The 24,998-nt window shown below is 38.5% G+C and overlaps 1 protein-coding gene across 4 annotated transcripts in view; it reads right to left on the reverse strand.

Annotated features, from left to right (window-relative positions):
- Positions 1 to 724: 724 nt before the first annotated feature.
- Positions 725 to 24,998, reverse strand: part of LOC135324685 (soluble lamin-associated protein of 75 kDa-like) — a 37,258-nt gene continuing 12,984 nt past the window's right edge. For 3 of the 4 annotated variants that reach the window (XM_064501436.1, XM_064501437.1, XM_064501438.1), the window contains exons 2-13: positions 21,675 to 21,812; positions 20,003 to 20,102; positions 18,806 to 18,891; positions 17,209 to 17,380; positions 14,375 to 14,554; positions 12,769 to 12,897; positions 12,425 to 12,537; positions 9,787 to 9,841; positions 9,318 to 9,456; positions 6,936 to 7,101; positions 5,965 to 6,171; positions 725 to 5,188 (exon numbers count right to left, since the gene is read on the reverse strand). In XM_064501436.1, the coding sequence (XP_064357506.1) occupies positions 4,631 to 5,188; positions 5,965 to 6,171; positions 6,936 to 7,101; positions 9,318 to 9,456; positions 9,787 to 9,841; positions 12,425 to 12,537; positions 12,769 to 12,897; positions 14,375 to 14,554; positions 17,209 to 17,380; positions 18,806 to 18,891; positions 20,003 to 20,102; positions 21,675 to 21,812 (2,043 nt within the window). In that variant the 3' untranslated portion in view covers positions 725 to 4,630. The remainder of the gene's footprint in view (positions 5,189 to 5,964; positions 6,172 to 6,935; positions 7,102 to 9,317; positions 9,457 to 9,786; positions 9,842 to 12,424; positions 12,538 to 12,768; positions 12,898 to 14,374; positions 14,555 to 17,208; positions 17,381 to 18,805; positions 18,892 to 20,002; positions 20,103 to 21,674; positions 21,813 to 24,998) is intronic. The other variant, XM_064501439.1, reaches the window with a different exon arrangement.

A 24,998-nucleotide genomic window follows, 5' to 3' on the forward strand; every position in this document is an offset into this window, starting at 1 on the left:
GCAGGTCATTTACTTGGAGAGAAGAAATTTTGTCAAGATAGGTGAGCCTGCATTTAAGGACTTCCTACTTCACCTTTTACTGCGCATTAACAAATAACATGAACAGAGTATTCTAATTTTCTGTTGCACAGGTGGGTTCTCCCTCATGAAGTACAACTACCTCAAGAACACTACTACATTTCTTTTTATGTTGTAAATATATGATTTCTTGTTAGATGAATAATAAAACTTTTGCAATGAAAAATACATTGCAACACTTTGATGGAGCTGCACAGAGCAAGACTTTCTCTCAATATTTGTAACATCACATTGTATGTTGCCTTTAAAAAAAGGAAGTTCTGTACGGAATGTATTGCAGAATTTCTAATTGACTTGTCTATACCAAAATAGACTAACTAGATTAAACTGCTAAGTTTATACCAACTATGCAGGATGGTGTAAACTGCAGATTGCCTAACTATAACATTCAGAACAGCCTGTTCTAAAGCCTTCTTAAAAAAGATCTGATATATAAGCCAATTGAAGTACAGCAAATTGTTTTAATAAGTTAAAAAAAATCATTTAATAATTTTGAGCTTTTAAAGCTCCTTGGTAGTATACGGATTGTAAAATAATGCTAAATGTGATGATAGCTATACATTTTGCTCTAGTGAACTAATGCAATTAGAAAGATGCCTCCTGTATAGCAGAGAGGACTCAAATACTAAAAACCAGGGGAAAAAAATCACAAAATATAAGTTTAATTACTAGTTCAAAACATTTCAAAACCAGTCAAGACAATACTAAAAAAAGGAAAAACTGAAACACACTGTAACAAGACTTAATACAGTACTGTAGAATAGTAACACATCTTTCATAAGATTTATAAACAGCAGATTTATAACAGGGTATCACTACTTCAGAAAACATCTAACACCACATTTATGAAAATAAATTTAGAAGTGTATCCTCTTGGAAATAAAATTTTATAATGGTCACTCAGAGCAGAGAAGCTGAAACTTAGGCCTATTTATTGCTATGTTTAACTTAGTAATGTTGATGTCATTGTAAATGACTAATTTGATTACTGACATCTACAGAATGAAATGGTATAAAAAGCAATAACCTAAGGTCAGACATCATTTAAAATAAGTTAAAAGCACTTTTGAAGTAAGACATGTACACATTTTCATGTAAAGGGCTATGAAACATGAGAACAACAAACAAGAATTCTGCATGAAATGAGAAAAAGACCCAAAAAAAAGTGAGAAAAGCAAAGCAACTCCTGTTAAAACTTAACAAGCAGCACAAGAAAGACATTTGAACAAATGCTGGATTCAAATACAAAACCATTTACCATTGAAAAGCAAGGCTGAAGTCACAAATTAATGTTCTTTAAGCTCTATTCCTAGACTAAATAAAGCTCAAAAATAATACTGCTTGCTTTCGTTGTACACATGTAGTTCCAAAGCATGTTGCAATAAGATTTGGTACAAAGTTGTAGAAAGTCGATGTTTTAATTGTTGATTGCTGGTGTGGTAGGATCTTAAAAATTCTTTAACAATTCAATGGTAATAAGCCAGACAGTTAACAGAGGAAAAAATTTGTCCAAGCCTAAAAAACGCTGGCTTTCCCAAGGTAAAACACTTGAGTCACCACAGTTGTCAGATATGTCCTCTTGCATTAATGTAACAGAAGGTATGGACTATTAAGCTATGGTTCCAATGAGACAATCGGTACTGCAAATAAATACTATTAATGACAGTACTTTGATTTTGTCACTTAGTATTTACTCCGCAATGATTGATGCCAAAGAAGTTATTACAGAAAATAAACCGTGCCCTTTAGTTCAAAGTACTGCTGCAATCACAGCTAGAACTGTCTAGTTTTCAAGACCATATCAGGTATCAGAATTCCTAATCACACCTCGACTGCCCCATGCTGTTCTTAACAACCAGGCCATCAGCTACTATCTCAGGTACCCTCGACTTACAGAAATAGTTACTCAAGAGTACACTTAAATACTGAACTTAAATTCACATGTTTAAAAACCCCCTCTAGGTCACTGAAGTTAGATCAGAAATCTAGTTCATCTCAGTAGAATCCAAGACTGACTTAATCCAATAGCACTGTTGCAATATTTATGCCTTCAATATGCACATCTTAAAAATAAGATACTAACTGAAATCAATACTGACTTAGCTGTGAAAAGAAAGCCAAATGAGTGAACTGACCTTTTCCCATTAACAGTGTTTTCCAACCTTGAAGGGAAATACAAGTGATACAAACATATGCATCAAAAATCCAGTTAGAAGAATTGAAACAACTGGGACTCGCTTTTCGTAAACAAAAGAATCCTTGAATTATTACAAGTAAATACATTTTTATCAGTTGAAGTATTCAATAGATTAATGTTTAGGAAAGCTTACTCTAACAAATGAAAGATGGGGTTACAATATAGTTTATACAACCCCCATTTTAACTACCATCAATCCTCACAGAGCCCAATTCCTAGCAACACAATGTATGTTTTCTAGCCATCATGTTCTCATCTTTTTACAATAAATCTTAGAACTAAAAGAGAAGCCATATTATAGATGACAGAAATTGTCTCATGTGCTTCATAGAAAATGTTTAATTAGTTTTAGAAATGCTTAAGGTTCACTTGAATAGGTTTATAAACAATCATGAAAGATCTTGAACATTTATCAGCCATCAAGGGTTCATAGCAGTACCTGTACATTGATAGGAAGTTACAGCTAAGTGCAACACCTCAAGAAACCCAGATTTAACTCAGTGATCCTGTGTACCTTAAATCCAAAGCTTAGGCAATACATACTTCTAAAAACTTGCCTTTTTTTGTTTTTTTCTTTTTTAAGTGTCTCTGAACAAATTACAAGGGAGCATGGTTCTGTTCATCTCAGCTGATTAAGTAAGAATATATCTTATACAGTTAAAATACCTTATAAATACAGTTAAACTGTATAAGCATAAAAATCAAAGAACAGATTCTTATATTTGCTTCATAGGGACATAAAAATTAAGACAGCATTGCAATTATTCAAGTGAACCCTGTACTTAGAAATCCTAAACAGCAATTTAGAGATACCTCTATTTTTGAGACACTATAGGAGACTGGTTTACTAATCTTAGAAAAGATATAGCAGGACAAATAGTTGTGTGATTTCTTGTTCTTAGGACTGCTGTTCTTTCTTATTCCTAGAACCACTGTTCTTTCTTATTCCTGAGTTTTTAACCCATTATGAGAGGAGCTTCATTTATTGAAAGAAACATATAGCAAATTAGGAAATAGCTTATAGACTATGGCAATTTAAGTTAAATATATGGTTTGCCAAGAGTACCTCTGAAGGGAAACATGCATGAATAGCCTGTTTTGATTTCTGTCTGTCTGCATATTGCAAAGTTTGGTTGCTGCTTTTAAGAAAGCTATAAACTGGGAAGCTATTATCCCAGGAATTACATCCAAGTTAGAAAAAGAAAGTGGGAATCAGAAGTTTTTGCAGCAATCTCCTGCTAACTCCTAAAGGCACAGGAGCTCAGCAAACAAGCATTTGCTGAAATCCCCACTATTATTCACACTAATGAATGTCACGTCCACCTGGAATGCCAGAGCTCACAGGAGTCACACATCTGGCAGATACAACATTTTAATTACCCCAAAGCATCAGCTGAGTATTTGGAAAACACAAAGCGCCACTTCCATTCAGACCAATGCTAGATCAAAAGTTGCAATATCCTTTTCCTGTAACATAACAAGTCAGTCATCAAGTATCCATTCAACACATGCAAATAGTTAGGAAAGGCAGTTCAAACAACTCTGTAAGTGTACTCGAATCTGCACTCCATACATTCCGGAAAACTTACGCTTAGCAAGACGCTCACTTCGGAAGTTACAAATACAGTTTACCGCGTAGACATCCCTAAATCTTCACTTAAAGAACTTCATTATCAGAGTGTGCTATGACAGATACTGTGTTGACAGTGTCTCTGCTGACTCAGCTGTTTCAAGTGATTAGCAAATAGTAGTTGGGGATCAGAAGTGGAAAGTCTCCGGTCTGATTTTAGTGAAATATAGATGCTGCTTATGTTGCTTTGATCTACTGAGTTATATCTGCTTGTATATTTTGAAACCTAGAATTACATAATCTTACATTCTTTTAATCTCATCTGAGAAAATCTATGGAAAGGAAACAAGAAGAAAGGAAGGATGTCACTTGTTCTGCTTCTCCCCACAGTACAGAACGCAAGATTATAAAAATTCTAGAGTGATGTCTACAGGCATTCAAGTGACCTTAATAGAGCCAGGATTTCACACTTCACCATTTTTCTTCCAAGACTGCCACCTTAAATATGCAAACTGTTCCTTTGCTAGCACAATTTCTGTATTTATTCAGCATGTATCCTTTATAAAAGGAGGAAACTGGCCATTTACTTTCATACTCTGATGAAGCTCAATGTATAGTGGTTAAAAATTCAAGAAAACTCGAGGAAAGGTGATAAATCCCAAAAGGAAGTCCAACCCAATATTTTAAACGTGTGTCCTGTCCCCCATATGGTTTAGTTTTACCCTAGTGTTTTAATCAAAATAATAGCTTTCTTACAAATAGATGAATTAATCAATATTTCATTTTTAAGCTGGCTTTCCTTTTTTCTTGGGTGGACCTTTGTAACCTTTGGCTTTTCTTCGCAAGGTTCTCCGATCTACAATGGGTACCTCAATTTCTGCTTCCTCAGAGCTGCTGTCAGCAGCCCGCTCTGCCGCTGTCTGCGTGTACTGATCCATCTGCTCAGCAGACTCTTCTGACTGCTCTTCCGACTGGTTCTTCTGGCCTTCCTGTCCAGAAGGCTGCTGAAAAGAAACACCCTCAAGTTCAACCACTATCAAAGAACTCTGACCCAAGGCAACAGGGGCCTCCTGTGAGTTTTGCCCTGCTTCCTCGTTTTGTTCTTCCACTGAGGAAGTTGTTTTGGGCGACACATTTTCGGAAACAGATTCTTCTGCTCCTTCAGTTACCACAGAGTTTGGTAGGCCGTTGTCTGAGGGTTCATCCCTTGGAGCTGAAGCAGCTGCATTTTCTTCCTTGGACGATTTCTTCCTTTCAGCTTCTTTCTGCTCTTCTTCAGTGCTCTCCTTCTCTATAGATGGACTTTGTTCAGTCAGCACCTCTGAATCATTTGCATTTAAAACCTAGGGGAAGGCGGGGCGGGGGAGAAGAGACAAAGGGATAATTAAATTTAAGATACAAGATACTGAACACCTAAAACCCCTACCTAGCAAACTCAGAGGAAATTCTGGCATTCAACAGTTTCCGGTACTACATGCATGGTCAACAAATCAGTCCTCTCCTCCTCTTTGCAGAAAACACTTTTGCAGACTGCATTTGATATTCAGAGATTGTTTTCTTTTTCCAGATTTGTAATTTGGACTCAGGTACAACATGAACATTCTGAAATTAATCCCCAGGGGTTTTTTGTTTGTTTGTTTGTTTTAACTCCGGACAGACACAATTATCATCATTTTGCTAGCATAAAATCACATAACAATCTGCTTTTACACCATAAACACAAACCAATAAAATCTGTGTTCTTGAGAGGTATTCTACCAATAATTAATTGCCTGTACATTTCATCACGGAAAACTACCACACAAACCAAGGTTGTGGCTTTTCACACATATCCAACTAATGTAGGGAGAAATAACTGTTTCATTACTGCCAAAGCAAACTGGAGTATCTTTCTCTTAGGTACCATGTGCATGCGCTCCCTGCTCCTGCACATTAAAATAAACTTTAATATAGTCTGTTTATGATTTGATTTCATCTGCCCTGATAATTTTTTCTTCCAAGAAATTCATATAGTGGTGATGGGGAGAGGTGTTTTCTATCCGTTACTTAAGAAAAAAACCAAACAAAAGGCGTATACACTGATGAGAAGGACTGCACTGTTTTGCTGCACTTCTCTCACCTTATCTGATACAGTGTCTTCTAAAGGTTTTGCTGGAGGCTCAAGGATTAATGGAACAAACAGCGTTAGGGGTTCTTCTCCTGGACTCTCAGACTGCAATTTCAATTCGCCACCTAAAACTTCATTTGCTGTCTCCTCTTCAGCCGTAAGTGAGGTCTTAGCAGTTTCTTCTGTTACCTCACCATTAAGAGGTTCCAGTGGAATTTCCTAAAAATCACATTTTTAAGTAAAGGTTGTGCCCAGCCATTGTTCCCAGACATCAGTGGGCACATTCATGATCTAAACTTGCAGGTTCACGTGAGAAAGCAGCTAGCTCAGGTACCTAGAAAAGTGTACTAAGAAGGCAGAGCTCAACGTAGAAGCTATCCAGCTACTTAAACTGCCTAATAGCTTTGTGTTATCAGCTGCACTATACTTCTGACCATGGCTTACACTGTTGTGTAGCAGAATTAAGTACTTTTTATACATCTCACAAATATGCAAGCTGCAGTCATTCCTTCAAACTGTAGGTTCATGAACCAAACACAGTGTAAGGTCTACTTGCTCACAGATCAATAGGAACATAAATATCTCCCTCTCTCCCTCCCTCTCTCTCTCTCTGAGATACTGGATCAGTTCTTGACCCTATTCCAGTTCTCCACAACATCTGAGTGGGACAAATCAATTACAAAAGCTATCTCAATAGACAAGCTAGAAATTCACTTTACTGAAGATCCTGTGAACTCTAATAGACTAAAATAAGTATAAAGGAAGTTTCCCCTGACACTAATTCTGTACGGCTTCAGCTTTTAACGTGGTGTTCTTAACGAAGCATTGGTATGACAATCTAAGAGTCAATAAACACATGGATCAAGGCAGCTAAGGACCATATTTAGCAGAAATTGTAGTTTCACATTGGAAACTTGTCATCTACCATCACTATCACTTGCATCTCTTTTGGACTGAGTCTCGCCAGCCAACACCCAACTCACCTCCTTCTCACTCCGTTTCTCAGGTGGTGACGCATGCAACTCTGTTTCCGCTACAGACTGGTCCTCATTTTCAACAATCATTTCCTCGTCATTCTCAACAGCATTCTCCTCAGGTTCTTCTACTAAGTCTTCTGAGCTTTCAGATGTGTGGGCAAGTGGTTCCAGCCTGCAGCAGGTATTAAGATATTTCCTTTAAATTGTTTAAATAAATACATAATTTTGGTGATCTCATCAGCAGGGAAATCATTCTCTCATGGCCATTTTTAAGTTGTTCTATCACACACTTGCCATGGGAAATATGAATCCAGAAACATAAACACTTCTAAGAATGGCTAATCCTAATGAGGAGAAAGATATTAACTAGACCTAATTGCTGCGGCAATTATAAAGTAGAGATATCTATCTCACCTCCATTGTGTGTAAACTTAAGTTTGTTATTTGAAAATTAAAAAGTAGTAATCCTTTACATATTTAAAAGCTACAAAGGGGTGAGAGAGGAAGCAACTCCACCCCACCCCGCTGCAGGAACAGTTAAAAATTATGCAGCTTCATAAGCAATTATGTTTATATAACCATTGAACATGCATGACTTAAAAAGACCACGACTGAATAACAACTCAAGCTGATAAACACATCCTGGCTGAAGATACAACCAGCTAGAGATTAAGCTAGCAAACAGCTAAGATGAAGCTTTGATGCACCTGATACGTAGTGACACCATCTCAAATGTTCGTTTCTGAAATAAATCTTAGGTGCACTGAAGTAGTATACACAAATCAAAACAACAAATACACAGATTTGCACGAGGCCGCTTCACAGTTTCATAATAACACAGCATTAGAGGGTTTCATGCCAAGTAGCAGTCTGAGATGGAGGCACTGCGTAGCAGAACAGCTCTAGGCAGAGGAAGACCCTGCTCTGTTTGCTAAAGTGCATGGAAGGGGGAAGCAAACTGCCATCTTGCCCCTACTGCCATCAGGATTCGCTGTAGCCCTGCTCACAAACACTACGTTACACATCTCATTCAGAGGAGCAGCTGCCTCTTGACTCCACCTTGCAAGGCCCAAAATACTGACTTTCAGTGACAGAGGCCAAGTAGCCAATTATTAGCAGTCACAAGTCAAAGAACTTCTCAACCTGTGGCAAAGTCAAGCCCTGCTGTGTGGCCTGTTCCGAACCAGCTAGGAGCAGCACTGCACCTCTGCCTTTCACGGAGCAAGTAGCAGGCAAAAATTAAGCTGTGGCTAGCTGAAAATACATGGGAAGCCACTTAGCTTGGCAGCCAGCTGAAACTGAATCAGTTTCTTGAAAGTGGGTCAAATTTCTCTATGGAGAACAAATCATGAAAACAGATGTCTGATGGCTGAGCTACAGGAGGGCTGAGATTTTGCACAAACTGCATTCCAGGTGTTACAAGCAGAGAAGCAGTATCCAATACAACACTGTTGCAACAGAATATCCAACCTCACTTGAAAAACTGGTTTGGGGCTTTTTTTTTTTTTTTTTTTTTTTTTTTTAATAGAAGAAACCTAATGGAACAAAAGTTTGAGGGATTTCCCAGAAAATAATCAGATTCTCTTCAGTTCTCAAAAAGCCAGATTTTCGGGGGGGGAAGGGGAAGGAACAAAACATGTCTGTGAATATACACATGTTCACATACACAGGAAGGGGGAGGAAGCAGCATTTTTTAAAATAACCATAGCTTTGCTTTCTGGATGGATTTCTTGTCTTGTAAGAACAATAACAACACACAAGTGGATTTTTTTTTTTTAAATAACTGTATGAACATAAGCCTATTTTTTCTAGGATATGTCTGGGTATGATGGTTCTAAATCAGGATTTATCTAAACAAAGGGCTGTACTTTGAAGAGGGATGGCTCCCCACAACTATTTTGTTATTAAGTGACAAGCAGTAACCAACTCCCAAACTAAACAGTCAGATTTTATTTAACTGTAAGATGCTAACATAAGAAGAGGTCAGGAAGGGACTTCTCTCCAAAGATCGCACATAGCACTGTGGATAGATGTGCAGCTATATTATCATAAGGAATCATGCCGTGCAAATACAGATGTTTTTACCTTGATACAGACTGGTTTGTAACAGAACACACCCCTCTTGTAAATACACCCTCAGTCCTCACTGTTTCCTTACTGTTCTTTCCAACATCTGTTGAGCTTTCAGAAACACCAGACATTTTGGCACAATCACTCTTCAGGTGACATCTCAATTTCCTTTCTCACACCAGGCTTTATTTTCAAGCAAGCAAGCAAAGTAGGAAAAAGGGAGAGGAAATGTCAAGTTCCACACTGGTGGAGACCCGTGTAGTTTGTGACTGCCTAAACAACAAGATAATAATATCAATATAATATGGGCTCCTTTACCTGCTTTCCGACACATGAAGAGCATTTTCCTCATCTCCTCTGGAAGTTTCAGGTTCAGATTCCTGGCTATTTTTTCCTATCCTGGGGCGTTTTAAATGACTGCTTCGCGTCCGAATGGAAACAGGTGTTACAGTAGGCTCTTAGAAGGGGGAAAATGTATAAATAAATACAAGCGAAGAAAAGCAGTTTAGGGAAGACTGCACATACAGAATTCTTCCCCTGATCATTTCATTAAAGCAAGCGAGTGCAAGAAAAAAGTGAAACAGCATTTTTCTGTGGTACTTATTTTCTGAACACACATGAACAGTCTTGTTACTAAGACTTATAACAATTAATTTTATGAGTTGGACCCCAGCACCTTAGAGCAAGGCATGTTTTTACCCGCTTTGCAGATGAATAAGCTAAGCTACAAAGAGCCTGCTAACCTTGTAAGCCATAATAATCACAATACTGATAGTGTTACTTTTACCTTCAGATGTGCTTGCATGGACATCTAGCGATTCTTTGCCTTTTTGAGATTCAGCCTAAAGCAAAAGAAAGAACAATGTTATTTTAAATAGCTTCATCTCCCCATCTCCGGCTGCACCTTTCTGAAGCATTATTTCATAGTAATGATACAACAGAAGACTGGCTACAGCCATTCTTAATGTAAAATACATATATATTCCATAAGTTTTATAAAATATAAAAATACATTATAAAATTATTTTATATCTATCTTATGTCTTAATAACCAGATGAAGTTTTTGATCATCTGGTCTTTAGTAGAAGCATGAATATTTTTTCTGCATTTTATTCTGATCCCAACACACGAGATGAGACTTCAGTGTAACCTGTCATTACAAATAACACTAGCAAGTTTTTTGTAACCAGCAGGTGTCCATAAATTAACTGCTAGAAGGCTTTTTTTCCCCCTCTTCCTTTTGTAGAAACCCAAGGGTCTGGGCTAGAGTAGCCACGAAAATTTAGCAGGACAGTTTTGTTTTTACACTTGTATTTTGTAGTCTTATTTTATCATGCCATGCAATAAAATATGGCAACCCACAGGCTATCTTCAAAAAAAAACAAAAGAAAAGAAAAAAGAAAAAGATAAATCAACCAAAAAAAACCCCCAGAATTTGGTGATTCAGCAAGAATGTAGGTTACACGCACAGTCAGCACGAGAGGCTGCTCCTGTCAGACCTCCCTCTGCCTAGAGCTCTCTTGCCTCGTGTTCCTCCCACTATCTCCATTTTTGTGCAAGCTAGCTGAGGACTTGGTGGTCAAGCACTTGACGTTATGAAGTGGGTGCATGCTATATACACTGAAATGGAGTATACGCATTGCTGTCTTTTAGCTGCTCTAACCGGCAATAACTTACATCCAGGTGTTCTGCTGCCTTTCCAGCCTCACTTCAAGTACTGCCTAGGAAGGCCAGCAGCAAGTGGCTGTATCTAGATTTTGCCACTCAAAATAGTTTCAAGTAAGTTTTAAGACACATAAAAAAGGGACCACTAAATTAAATACAGAAATGCATTCTGGGAATGTTTTTTTCAGGTGTGGGGGATGGTAGGGTGTTTTGTTTTGTTTAACAGTTCACCAGCTTTCACACTGTTGCAGACCTCTGTACAGATGGTGTAGGTGCCAGGAGGGAGCTGCCAGCGATTCTAGCAGGCTAGGAGGAGCTGAAGCACTTTGGGAACCAAGTATCTATCATCATCTTCTTGATCATGGCAGGAAACAGGGCTTGAATTCTTAATTCACAACCACAGGAAACTCTAAGAACTACTAACATCCCTCTGCTATTTTCTCCAAGTACACCCACATAACTCTGCATCCAAAATACTCATTTTTATGAAAAGGTTTTGCTGAAATGATCATTAGCGCAATCTATCTGACTCTAAAGGTCAATAATAATGCTCAAGGCACTCTTACAAATTAAAGACTACTATACCAGTTAAAGACAACTAAGTTGTTGCTTCTCATCATTTACAGACTGAAAACATCACTACTTTGCCATCAGTTCTGTTTTGGGAGATGCTAACTTGCTCAACTAGTAAAACAGACATTTGATTTACATTTTGTATTTAAAGTTTATATCTAAAAGGGTGAAAGCACCAATTCAAACATTATTTCCCATTTTTCATGATTCAATGGGAAGAGCCACTGACTTATATGAGAACATGGTCACATCTTAATACTACAGACAGTCTGAAACCCAGAAACCCATCCTCCCTGTATTTGGAGCTATGAGCTATTCCCAAGGACATTCTGTGTGCTCTCGGTGCACAAGTGAGATGTATAACCCTGAATGCAAACTAAACACTTTCCACCATATTCGGCTGTGACGTGAGTGTGCAGGTCCATAAACACTTGTCTTTATTCTCTCTACTCCTGTGATGACACTACTGTTCAACAGCCTTTCTGGAAAATTTAATCTCTAAGACAGTTAAATACTTTCCTCCTCTAAGCTACTAGCAAACAGCCCAAGTTACTAGACACTGTCAGTTGTGACACAGACCCCTTTCATTCAGTGGAATAAAGATGGGGAAAACCCCTCCAAAATTATGTTTCTAGCCCCAGGTTAGTCATCAGTGTTAAGTCAGTGGGAAACATTAACATCCACCCAAAGATAACAAAAGTTTTTTTCTTTCATAATAGAGACTCAAGCCAACTCAATTATAATGAGATGCACAATGAACATTTCTTATACTTTGATTCTATGGCTGTTTCAGTGACCATTCCCCTCCCCCCGCCAAAAAAAAAAAAAAAAGCATCACTTTCTGGGGAAAGTCACAGGTTTTGTCAGACTGGTTGCCCCTCAGACAAAGTGAAAAGGTGTGGAAAGTACAAGCTCTCTGCATAACCGAAGACAGTTTCTTGAGAACATACATGGAAACAGATCTCAAACAAGCATAACATACTGTTTATCAAACATACCAATCTGCTAAAATCATTCATTTCTGAACTTCAGAAATGTATTCTTCTGTAAAAGTTAAAAATATTTACTGAACATAAAATGAAGAACAGGTAATTAAAGATGAAAGAATAGGATGAGATACATGATTATAGAAAAATATAAAAAGCTTGAGAGCTTTTAAGAGATGGAAAACATTCTGTGTACCTACACTTAGCTGTGCTTCTAGTTCTGTGTTCTGTTCATTTGCTTCAGATCCCACTGCTGATTGCAGAAAATATTCCTCTGTCTGGAAACTCATATTTTCTTTCTGAGAGGCCTCTTCTGTTAAAAGCAGTTAAAAGGGGCAGCAGGAAAAAGAAAGATTAAAAAAGAAAGATTACAGTATCTTTATTTAACAGTTAGCCATTCTAAACACTATCTCACAATATCTCAGGACAAATACAATTCCTCTGTTAGTTTCCATAGGCAACATTCAAGGGAGTCCCTGTAGAACAAACGCCCTACAGTACAACTTTTACAGTGTCATAAAATAACAAAATAAAGCATCCATACCTGTAATTTTGAGTTTTTCCCTTTGCAATACAGTGGTAATAGGTGTCCTCTGGAACCAGTGTCCTGCTCCCTCCACTTCCCATAAAAGGTCCTGATCCCCAGGGTACTTCTCAAAGTAGCGCTTACAAACTGAAATATAATTCAAGAAAAAAAAAACCCTGCTATGTACACTAGACACTCAGCTCTACTTCCATTTTAAGCATTTTAAAAGCTTATCTTCCATCATACACATAAGCCACCAAAAAAGGACCATTCAACAAGTAGTCCAGCCTGAATAACCGTAACACTGCTATACCCTTGTCTTCTTTCTCAGTAAAACCCTCCCTCAGGTTTAAGCACTTTTGACTATTATATTAAACCGCAAACAAAAATGGATGCCACTTTTTTCTTCTTCTCTGAGCATCCATTTTGAAGTTTTACAACTTCACTGGTCCCTGTCTCTGCCAATCACAAGACCAAACTGGGATGGAAGGTAGAGCATGTAGTCAAGTGATTTAGGCCCTTGTTAAAAGCATTCTTTGGGAATGCAAACACATTGCCATTCTATGATTTTTCATCATCCACTCACCATTCACTTTTGCAATATTTTCTTCTGTGCTACCCCTTCACCTTTTTGCTCCTACTGCACATAGCAAACATGCATGTGGAGAAGCCTGTTATGACATTGTTCAGTAGTGGGTCCTAGGAAAGCAGCCATTTTTCAACTGGTTGCCTACTGAGGCATAACCCTTGCAGACAAGATCCTGAAATATCACTCCTTGGCCAGGGAAATGAATTAGTCATTAAATTGTGCTTTAGACAGTTGGCCAGCTTAAGCCTAACAAACAAGGTCTACTCAGATCCAACTGCAGAGTGGGGTATTTATAACAGCAGAATATTTCCAGTGGCTTAGCAAAGAGGCATGACGAAAACATGAATAGAGGGAAGCCTGGCAGATGCACTGAGAGCAGGACAAGACAAAGAAAGCCCTGAGAAATTGGGCAAATGAAGTCCTGCTTGCTTGAACAGAGACAATCCCATCTAACATCATTTCCAGAAAGTTTATCACTTCCTACATACCATATCCCTCTTGGGCTGTTAATGATAGAGCACTAAGTGTTTTCCTTGTACACTAAAATTTTGCCTCCTTATACTTAAGTTAAAACATAGCCAAGAATGTTCACTTGACCAGACATCCTGGGAAGGCCAACAGGGAGCCAATAATCAAATCTCACACACAGAGGATTAAAATTTTATAAGGAAATATTTCACCATCTTACCTAAGTGAGGGTTTTTAATCTTCACTGAAGCGTAGGACATTTAAAAGACCCTCACTGTGAGAGTGGTTGAATGCAGGAACCAATTGCCCAGAGAGGTTGTGGAGTCTCCATCCTTGGAGATATTCAAAACCTGACTGGACACAGCCCTGCGCAACCTGCTCTAGCTGATCCTGCTTGAACACAGGGGTTCAACCAGATGACCTGCAGACGTCCCTTCCAACCTCAACTATTCTTTGATTCTATGATGCAGCCACAAACATGGAGTGCTATCACGGAGCTTGAACAACAATGCTCATATGGACACAAAGAAAATAAAGACTATCAGAAGAATAAATCAAAGAGCTTGCCTGTGTACATGAAGGATGACAGTGGGTATCGTAAGCCAAGTGTGTCTTCGGTAAAGGAATCCACAAAGTCTTCCAACATCATTAGCCCAAAGTCTTTCCCACGATGTTTCTTTCTTACAAACATTGTGTCTAACACTGGAAGCTGGTAACTCTGAGTAAGGTAAGAGCTACAAACACTTCCTAAAATAATGGGAAGAGGAAAATATCCATCAGTATTTCAGCACTGACATGCTGCAGCATGGATTTTAGCATATTCAATTAAAGACAGACTGTAATTGCTGTAAGCCATTTACTGGCTCTTTGGACAAGCTTTATGAAGTTGCCAAGATATTTCATAGATTAAAATACTGGAAAAGTTGTCTGCTGAAAAAAAGAAGAGCGGTAGAGAGATAGATGAGAAAGGCTCACTTTAAAAAATCTCACTGCACAGTTCCTTACGAGATCTGACTGAAAAAATGAAGCTGAAAAAGGGAAGAGGGAAAAAGAGCCAAAAAAAAATTCATGAATTGCAGTTTTCTGTTGGTTATGTAACTCCTCAGGACAAATATGAAGACTGCAATTCAGCTCTTCTTTAAGGACTGAAACAATAATTCCAGCTTTTGAAATTAAATGATACACCAAAAAACACAAGAAGCTTTACATTGAATTTTTCCCATAAATAGCACATATTATCCATAGTTAAAATGAAGACAAAACAGACTGTGATATCACATGTACTTCAGTATCAGAGGGTAGCTATGGACTCAGTAATGCCAAAGTGATGTCATTTAATGGTACTAAAACAGCACTTCAACTATCCAATCCATTTTCAGGATTTCAATCATTTTCATATTTCAACACATTTTGCCAGCCAGTGTGAATCATGCCAGTAAATGGTCCTTTTCTCTAATGAGGCTAGAGAGAAACATAGAGTCTTCTATAGAATTTAGTTTGTCCTTGCAATTCCTTTTAAGACCAGCGAACATACTTATCTTCATTTTTCAAGCAAGGGAAACATAAGCAGAAAGGTTACATTACTCGGACATCCTTTGGGATATTAGTCAGGCTCCAACACTTTCCTAACCATCTGTATCCAGATCTCTCTTCTCCACATGAGGTACTCATAGGGAGAATACAATAAGCAATCAAACATGAGTGAAACACTGATAATACCTAGAATGACTGACCTTGAGTGTTTGCTAACTCAGGACAAAATTGGCAGAACAGCACGAAAAATATAACAAATGAGCATCTTTGTATAACATATAGTAAAACTTCACTGCCACATAAGCAATTGTCCCCATTCCAGACTAAAAATAAAACCACTATTCTAATTTGTAACTTTCTAAGTCCCAGAACCTAAAACACTCCAGTGCAAGTACCACTTTGTGACCACCACACTAGAGCAATTTTGACATTAGAAAAAGCACTGGGACATGTAAAAATATATGAAATACTTCATTTCTAATAAATAAAGATAGTATTGACAAGCAGAACAAAAACACACCATTAGCTGACTGCTTTCCTCTATTGATTACCAAACCAGAACAGGTCAATGAGCAGCCAGTTTACTATTGTATTTTAACAGTTTGCAAAGGCATAAATATATGTTAGAGATGAGGGATGTCTTCAGTGAGTCTCCAGTACCATAATTAACTCAGAATTTGTTAATCTCTTCTAGGGGTAAAATAAAAATGCCAGTGTTCCTCCTTGATCCAAAAATTTATATGCTAACTATGAAATGCCATCAATGTACTAAACAACCTATTCATAAATACCAAGTTTTATTCAACAAAAATTGAAAAACCACAATAAAGTCCAAAATAACTAAAAGGGAATTATATATGTTTTAGAAAAACAGGAAAAACAAAATCTGTAAGATTAATGGCATAAACATAACATGTTAGCTAAACTCTAAACTCTGAGGGAGTGCATGTGCATGGAAGGAAAAGGAATCTCTTTTTATCAACACTAAGCATAGCTGAGTCTTGTGTCCATGAGCGAGTTTTTTCTGCTGTAAAGTGTTTAAGAGATAACGATATCTGATTCTACAAATGTTTATCTGATTTCAGATAAACAGGAGCTCTACATTCTGGAGCTAGTCAGACCTTAGGCAGGCAAAAAATAGGATTACTGTCTGTAACTTCCACAATCTTTCCACTCCCCAGTGAATTTCAGACTCATCAAATATGATATGACCTTGTCCAATATACGTGGAAAAAAAACAAAGAATACCCTTGTGCTTTCACATTACCAATATGTCATCACACAGCACAAATGCACAGGTTCAAAATTAAAAAGGGAAGAGCACGAGAGACATTTTCTAACCTTCAATTAATATAAATACATAGACAGAGGAAGCCAGAGAAGCAGCAAAAGCACCTGATATGGATACCAGAACTCAGAACAAAGCACAGAGCACAGCTCTGTTCTCATATGGGCATATTTCATTAGCTTCAAAGGAAGTTATGACTTGCTTGTAAACTAATTTTAAACTATACTACTCCCCCTTAAAAACAAACAAACATATGCCAATCCAACACTAAACAATTGTCCTATGGAAAAAAAAAGTTTCCAAGTACATCTCAGTTTTATGGGTTCAAATATCTTAGTATTCTACAAAATAGATTCAAGAAGTACCTTCTTAGATTCCTCAATCACATAAACATTTAAGCTACTTCTAGAAATTTTAACTGCAGTCTGACCTTTTATGAATTCAAGAAAACACTAACTTGCTAGGCCTGCACAGCCTGTAAGGTCTAACTAAATACAGTATTTTTCAAATACACTCCCCCATCTCTCCTCTTCCCCCGCCTCCAACAAAAAAAAAATCCCACAACACACAAGTGCTTTACCTGTAGGTTTAACAGAATAGAACCCAATAGCCTCTCCTTTTTTCCATATGATCTTAGCATAGTCATTGCTACCATGACAGAGAAATGGGATCTCATTTCTTTCTATTTCTTGCTTCCGATAGATAATTCGATTCAGAACATAGAGAACCACTCTCTCTCCAACAGACTTCACCTAAGGAAACACAGAACATTTTAGAAGAGTGGTTAGTTTAGCTGATACTCATACATCAGGAACCTTATTTTTCAAAAGTGCCAGCTAATACAATTGCAATTGCAAGAGAAGTTGCAAGTGCTCAAGCAGAACAAAGCTCTGAGTTTGAGGGACAGGAGATGCTCTGAAGCCATAGCAATAGGTTAGATGTAAAGCACTACCATAGACAGAAGTTGTTTCACAACTTCAGTGTCAGTCCCAACCCAATGGGTAAAAGCTTGGGGTTGGGAGGAGAATGTTTTGATTTAACTCAGAACTATTTTTGGATTTAAGAAACATTCACCACATGGAATAGCAGCATGCCAGCATCAGACTTCTCAGGCCAGCAGGTAACTGGAGTCCTACAAAGAAGTCAGGATGAACCTCACTCGGTTGCAGGACTCAGCACACTCAATCTACTGCTGATAGAGTGGCAGACAACAAGACACAGTGCCGTGGAAGAAATAGTTACAACAGGTTCTATGGTATTAAACAAGGAATTCAGTATCCTCTTCTCCTTCCTGCAGGGTTTCTTTTACACATGAAATTGAAGGTCACCACTACTATCCTACCCACAATGAAGGAAAAAATGAAGAAGCTATGCTCCTTTCCCCATGTCAGAAGTTTCAGCTAACCTACCTGTAAAAGATTCCGCTTTCCTGATTTAGTCACCATCCTATCATTATGAAGCACACACAAAACACAAGGCTACATGCTGTATTCTCTAGAGTAAATTCAAAATAAATTAAAAAAAAAAAAATCCACCAAAATGACTACCCAAATTCCATGAGCAGACATGAACAACGGTGCTCGAAAAAAAAAGGGGGGGTGGTTTACAGTTCTGGAAAAACAAAAATCTGAACGACATAAGCATCAGTAAGGGTAACAAAATCCCATGAAACAAACAAACAAACAAACAAAAAAAACAAAACAATCACACAGATACCAGGCAATTTGTATGTTCCCAAACCCCCTATATCACCACTGCAGGCAAACAACTCCAACTGTCTTCTACCAGAAGAGTTTCCTTACAATATTTCTAGCTTACTAATCACCTGATAGGACTGACAGATATTCCAACAATACAATGCGCCAGTCTCCCGAGATGTTGCAATACAACCAGATATACTATATCCTAAAGAGTAAGGAAAAACCATCATTAACAGCAAAATAGTTTGCATACAAAGTGACTGCACAAGGATCGCTCTTTCTCTAGACAGTATCTTCACAACCAAATTCCCTTCCCCCTAGTACTGATTCCACTATTCCCATTGATCTTGCTTTTATGTGAGATGGCTAACTCATTTCCAAATCAAAAAACAAAGCATGTTACATCTCATGCACCAGCTATTTGCCATTATCTTGAAGGATAAGAACAATTGCCAGGTAAACACTGGAGCTCTTTACCTGCTGAAGCCCCTCTCTAGAAGGTACAGATGTTCTCACAATGTCATCAATTGACCACCACTGGTCAGCAAGATACAGGGCTACAGCTTGAAAGAAACAAGTGGAAATAAAAAGTTAGTGATTGTCACTATTCCAAAAGAAACATATTCATTAAAGTCACTAAACAGTTAGGAATACCACTGCAGCAACCAAGTTAAGCATCTTCTAATCAGCACTATATTAATGCAGTTCTTACTGCCTTAGCACAACATATATGGTGCCATAGACCCCCCATATGTAACACACTCTGGTCCAAGACCTGTTTGAACCCTGAGAACAGTAAGAGAAACTAAATGCAGATTTTGTGCAGTATGACATAGGGAATGTGTTTTTCAGACATAAGCACTATCCTTTATTGCTGTGCTCTAGTGCCTCTTTCCAATGAAAACTGGCCCTGACAGAGGTATACATACGTACACACACACAGGTGTATTTTAATTTTGGATTGACTATGGATATTGACATTGAAACTGTGTAAGTCTGAGTCAGATCAATTTAAAATGGCTGACAGCCATGGGATTAGCAATCGGGAAAGAGTTTGATTCATTTTTTTGTGGCATACTCAGAACTCATATATATGAGGTCATATGGAAAGAGAAGGAAACAAGCCATGGCACTGAGCTTGTTATGGAGGACTGGAAGGGAAAACAAACAAACAAAAAACAAAAGTAACTCCAACAGTAAGATGTTACCTTGGCCAGAGTTATGTAAGACTTGCAGGCAAGGACAAGTTTAAACTTGATGCTGATCGATCACTGCTAATAAAGAGCATCCAAATTAATGGCCAAGTGTATGGATTCTACGAAAGCTCAGTAAACTCATTTTGGAGATGTGAGGTGTACATCAAGCAACCAAGAGACACATGTTGTGTGTACTTGGTTATTAAGTGCATTGAATCAGACAAGCACTGTTTTATGTTGCTAGATATCTTCTGAATTTAATGTGTCTAGTTCTACTCTGATTAGTGTAGAAAGTTCTATTATTTGTGTATATGAATCTACAACAACGAGTAGTATGGGAACATGACAGTAGTGAATAACAAATGGAAAAGTGGCAAAGTTACAAGCTACACTACATGGAATGCGCAAGGGCCTGGTTACATGTATTTGTCACAGAAAAAGAAACAGCAACACAGAGATTAGAATCTTAAAATGAAACCTGTGAGCGAGTCCTCTGGTGCAAACAAAGCAAGAACTTTGTGTGTCTGCTCTCCACCATAAAGAGGAACGAAGCCCACAGTTGACAAGCTAATAGGAATCTGAAACAAGAGTGTACAATACTTCAATAGACTCTTGCTAATACACCATTAGTAAAATATACAGAGAACATTTAGCAGGATAAGCAAGATGAGTTTTGAAAACTAAGCACTTAACAGTTAGTTGTAAAAGACAAGTATCACACCCTGGCCCTTACTGACTTCTTTATAATACAGTCTGTCTTTACGAAGAAAAAAAAATCTAAAGAGCTCCAACTCTCAAGCTCTGGCAGATTTAGCTGCAGCAATTTATGCTGTTACAGCTCTCTGCTGTCAGCAGCTTGTGCTAATGCACACAACTGAAGTGAGGTGCACGAAGAGCCAGCATATGTTCACTTCAACTGCCGCAGCTACACAAGCTGTCAAACCCAAAAGAAGAATGAGGCAACAGGCAGGTACAAGAATATCAAACTGGCACAGCTAAATTGCCAAAGTTTGTTAACAATAGCCCTAATGTGCCAAAGTGGGACCTTTGGATTCAAAAGGATTTTATTCCCTAAAACTGCACACATTTTAGAAATTTAAAGTTTGTCTGCTTGATTTTCCCTCTGGATCAATGTAAGAAGGGTCAGAGCAATTCACCACTCAGGAGTTAAGGACTTTTGTGGAAATTCCTTTTGATATTTAAACTTGCATGTTTTCAATGTTTAATTAGCGCATCAAAAAAAAAAAAAAAAGAAACCTAGAGAAGTGTTAATGGTGTGGTAAATAGAGTTACTTATCCAGAAAACAGCCTATAAAAAGATTATGATATGCTACGCCATAAATGATGATGTTAATACAGATAAACATTTACGCATACAGCACCTGCACTTACCACAAATCCTGGGAAGTAGTCAAGACACTGCTTCTGCAAAGCAATCTGCAGCACTGACCTTTTATGCCCATAGAGAATCCTCTCACCTCACTTATTTTTCATTAAGGTTACACATCATTACTTTTATTGGCACTAGTTATAACAGAAGCATTCATCTGGATGGAGCCAACATTGGACAACTTATCACTCAAGTGTTTAAAACATATAATGCCATAGCCAGTCTCTATTAGAACTCTCAATAACAGCAGGGAATATTTCAGATAAAAAGAAAAGGATCACTTTTGATACTAGGGAAACTTGCATATCAAGAGTTCAACTCCACCATGAAGATCACTGAAGGACTGAGATACAAACAGCCAGTCAGTTTCAGTAAAGCGTGAGTTCAAAGTTATGAAAATAAATTTTTAATGACTACATCAGTTGGTGTCTTTAGGAAAGAGTTTAAGCAATCAGTTGAGATTAAGGGTGTTTTTTTTTTTTGTTTTTTTTTTTGTTTTTTTTTTTTTTAAATAAAGTTATTTAGTACCTACAGAGCCATTGCCCAGAAGGAGCAGATGAAGTGACGGACATCCAGATCTAAACTCACCTCACCAAACAAAACTAAACAAAGCTTAAAACATAATAGGGAATATTTTTTAATATAAAAGCGATGTTAAAATAATGATGTCATTCAACAGTTATGGACTGGGTTTTCCCTGCATATTTTAGATCTAAAGCATATGAGGAAAACCATGACGAAAGTATTTGCTTGTTCTTACTTTGCTGTGGTCTGGCAAGGACAAGAATTCAGGACGATTTGGATCTCCACACCGAAGGTCAGACATGTAGTCTTCTGCAGAGCTCTCCAAGTCCTCATGACTGTAGCCGTTCAACATATCCACAGGGAACGCCATCATCTTGAGAAAAAAGCAATATGATATTACTGCAGGTAACCTGAGGGATACAATGCATAGACTATCACATATTCCTACTAAAATGGAGATAGGAAGACTGTTAAACACCTCCTTCTGCTCCTTTCCTGAGAGGCTGTCCAAGTGAAGCACTAACACTGAGCATGACACTCAGCCCCAGCCACACAGCTTGGTTTTCCAATTACGGACTAGGGCAAGCTGGGCACTGCTGTGTTTAAAACAAACCCACTTTTGTCTCTTCTTCCTTTATCTTCTGTCTTTCTCCACATTATTTATTTTGTGCTAGTTACAAAGGACATACATATAACCACATCCTCCACCTCTGAGCCAGGAAGGGAGAGAGATGCTCCAGGCATTTAGTTAGGGTGGTGCCTATGAAAACCAACCTGTAAAATGATACATGAACCCCATCTGTGTTCAGAAGCAGAAAAGAAAGGTTTTAGCCAATAGATCCCTCTAGACCCAAACATGGCAGGTTTCCAACACACAAACCCCTCTTTGCAGCACAGGTACAACACGCCACACACTGCCTAGAGGTGTCAGGCTCACAGGACACATGCAGATGTGTTTCTGTGTGGGACTGCCAGGCAGAAATCTTGAAACCCCATGCTTTCAATTAGTTTATCTTCACCACAGACCCAACCTTTTTCAACAGGTCTCCTTTATGCTCATCGTTTCTGAGCTGAAGTAAAAAGCAACAAAATCTAAATATCACACAAACTTAACAGTGTTTTACGAGTTACTAGCACAAGTGCACAGACCATTAATTTCTTTTCACCACTCTGTTGCTTGTGCCAGCCAGCAACTCTGCAATACTTCTGTTAGCACCTCCTCCCACATCACTGCTCATAAAAATCCTTCATATGCCTTCGCTACATCCCTCAATACAAATAACTCCAGCTGCGAGCTATACACCAGTGTGCATCTCTTGCGAGAGCCGTCCACGGATGGCTGTGCCTGCTGCTTTCATAAAGCAGGCCAAAACCATGGGCTGAGCTGCATCATTAAACCCCTCACAGCTGATGTTTTTGAGGCTGCCAATTAAGCAACAGGTGACCAGTCAGATCAGAGGTAAACAGTTCAAAAACTAAAAGGAAGAACCTCATTTATTTTGGAGAGTTTGCATTTAAACCGCTCTCTGAAGAAACTGATGAGTTGTTCAGAACTACTCTCTCCTGCCAGCTGACTATTTTCAAAAGCATTTCAGTTGTGAATAGGACAGGGCAAAAGCTAGTGAAAAACAACAGCCCGCATCGGATTTAAGAGACACTTTATTAAGTAGGAAAGAAAACCAAAGCTAAAGCATGGAAGACCATGGTGGCAATAACTCCTCCGAGATTTTCTTTGATTCAAATTGTCCTTGTCAAAGCAGCGTCAAATTAAGATGAGCAAGAGCTCCTGGAATCCACTGACTGCTCTTCAGCTGCAGGTCTGTAGGGCTATACCCAAAAGCAGACACACCAGCTTCTTTTGGGCTGTAGCCCAGACTCTCACAAGCATGGGCTAGCGCATGAGTTTCCGTCCTGGAAGAATACTGGATCTCTTGATCTCTCCCCCCATTGCTCCCAGGAACTCACCACCTAACTCTCAGATGAGCACAAAGTTTTTTCTAGGGCATTCAAGATTCCTAGTATGAAGTGACTCTCCCTTTTTTCCAGTCCTCTCCCTTTCATCTGCCATTTAGTGCTCTTTGCATTCACAGGTATATTATATGCAAAAGACTCTTTGATTTCAAGTCACCCAGTGGCAATTAATAAGTGCATTTGAAAAGCTTTTTAGCAACAATAATATACTACTAAAAAGTTGTTTGAACAGACAAGGCCATTCCTTCCACACAAAAGACAGATTTTTTTTAATGTTAAAACTAAAAAACAAACTCAGACATGATTTCATTGGCATTTGCAGCTGTTAAGAGAAAAGCATTCCATTAATGCTATTTTTTAGGATATATACGCACACATTCCCCACAGCAATTTCCTTTCACATCCAGCTCATTCCTTTCCCTTATCTGTTATTTGGGCTTCTCTTCTAGTCTCTCACATTCCTCCTACTATTGCTCCCTACCCCCTTCCAGATGCCTAGCTACATCCCTCAATTCTATACCTGTTTCCTTCCCCCTCCAGTAGCTGCCATGGCTAAAGGGACAAAGGCAGGCAAGAGATATCCAACACTAACCAACTCCATTTCCTCCCCAGCTGGAAACGGAAGGTAGTTCAAGAGCTGAAGACCAGGCATGGCTGCCTTTGCCTGCAGCAATAATCCACAGCAGCCAGAGGAGCTGCTGCAAGGGAAGCAGTTCAAGCACCGGTGGTCTCCTTACCTCTAGTGGATAACAATACAGTTTACCTATCTACATGAGAGCTCTGAACCACACTAGCAGTGTATGCACATTTTAAATGCACTATTTATTCTAGTGTGGTCAAGCCCCTGAGGCAGATGGAGCCATTCTTACACATCTCCCTTCTGGTCTCTTCCCAACCTCTCAGCTCCATCCACCTTAAGGCCTGGATCCATCCCACTAAACTCAAGCACTTAACTGAGGCTGCCACATCAGGAGCAGCTCCTCTTCTAATCAATGGCAACAGAGACAGACCCCTGTGCTTGGTAATTTAATCTTCCAGTTTATCAGTGAGGGCTGTTCCAGCTCTGAACTTAGACATTGCAGCTAAATGCCTGAAGATAGGCAGGAAGAATCCAAGCCTAAATTTGTATCTTTGTGCAGGACTAGACAACACAAAGTGCTGCTTTGTAACTAACACCAAGAAACCAGGTCAAAAACATTCAGCCTTCACAAAATATCTGAAGAAATCTGGAACTGCTGATAAATGTACTAGCTTGATATAACATGCACACTGCAAGAGCTCCAGTCCGAACAGGAATAAAGGTGAAATGTGAGTTACATGTCACTGCCTCTGTAACAGCAGGAGGCTTTAGGAGCTGGTTAGCTGCAAAATATCGGGTAAATTCTGCTTTAAGGGGGATACAGACACACGAACAGTCTAAAATTTAATTTTCTCTAACCTAACAGGAGAAAAAGAAAATCCTATTAAAGAAATACCGAAATGCTTGGACAACTCTGAAAATAACAAATGACTTCAGATGAGCTTTCATTATTACATGACAAATAGGGATGCAAGCTACAAGCTATAACTAAAAGCCTCTAGGTTATAA

The sequence above is a fragment of the Dromaius novaehollandiae genome, chromosome Z (genome assembly GCF_036370855.1).
Source record: "Dromaius novaehollandiae isolate bDroNov1 chromosome Z, bDroNov1.hap1, whole genome shotgun sequence".
NCBI lineage: Eukaryota > Metazoa > Chordata > Aves > Casuariiformes > Dromaiidae > Dromaius > Dromaius novaehollandiae.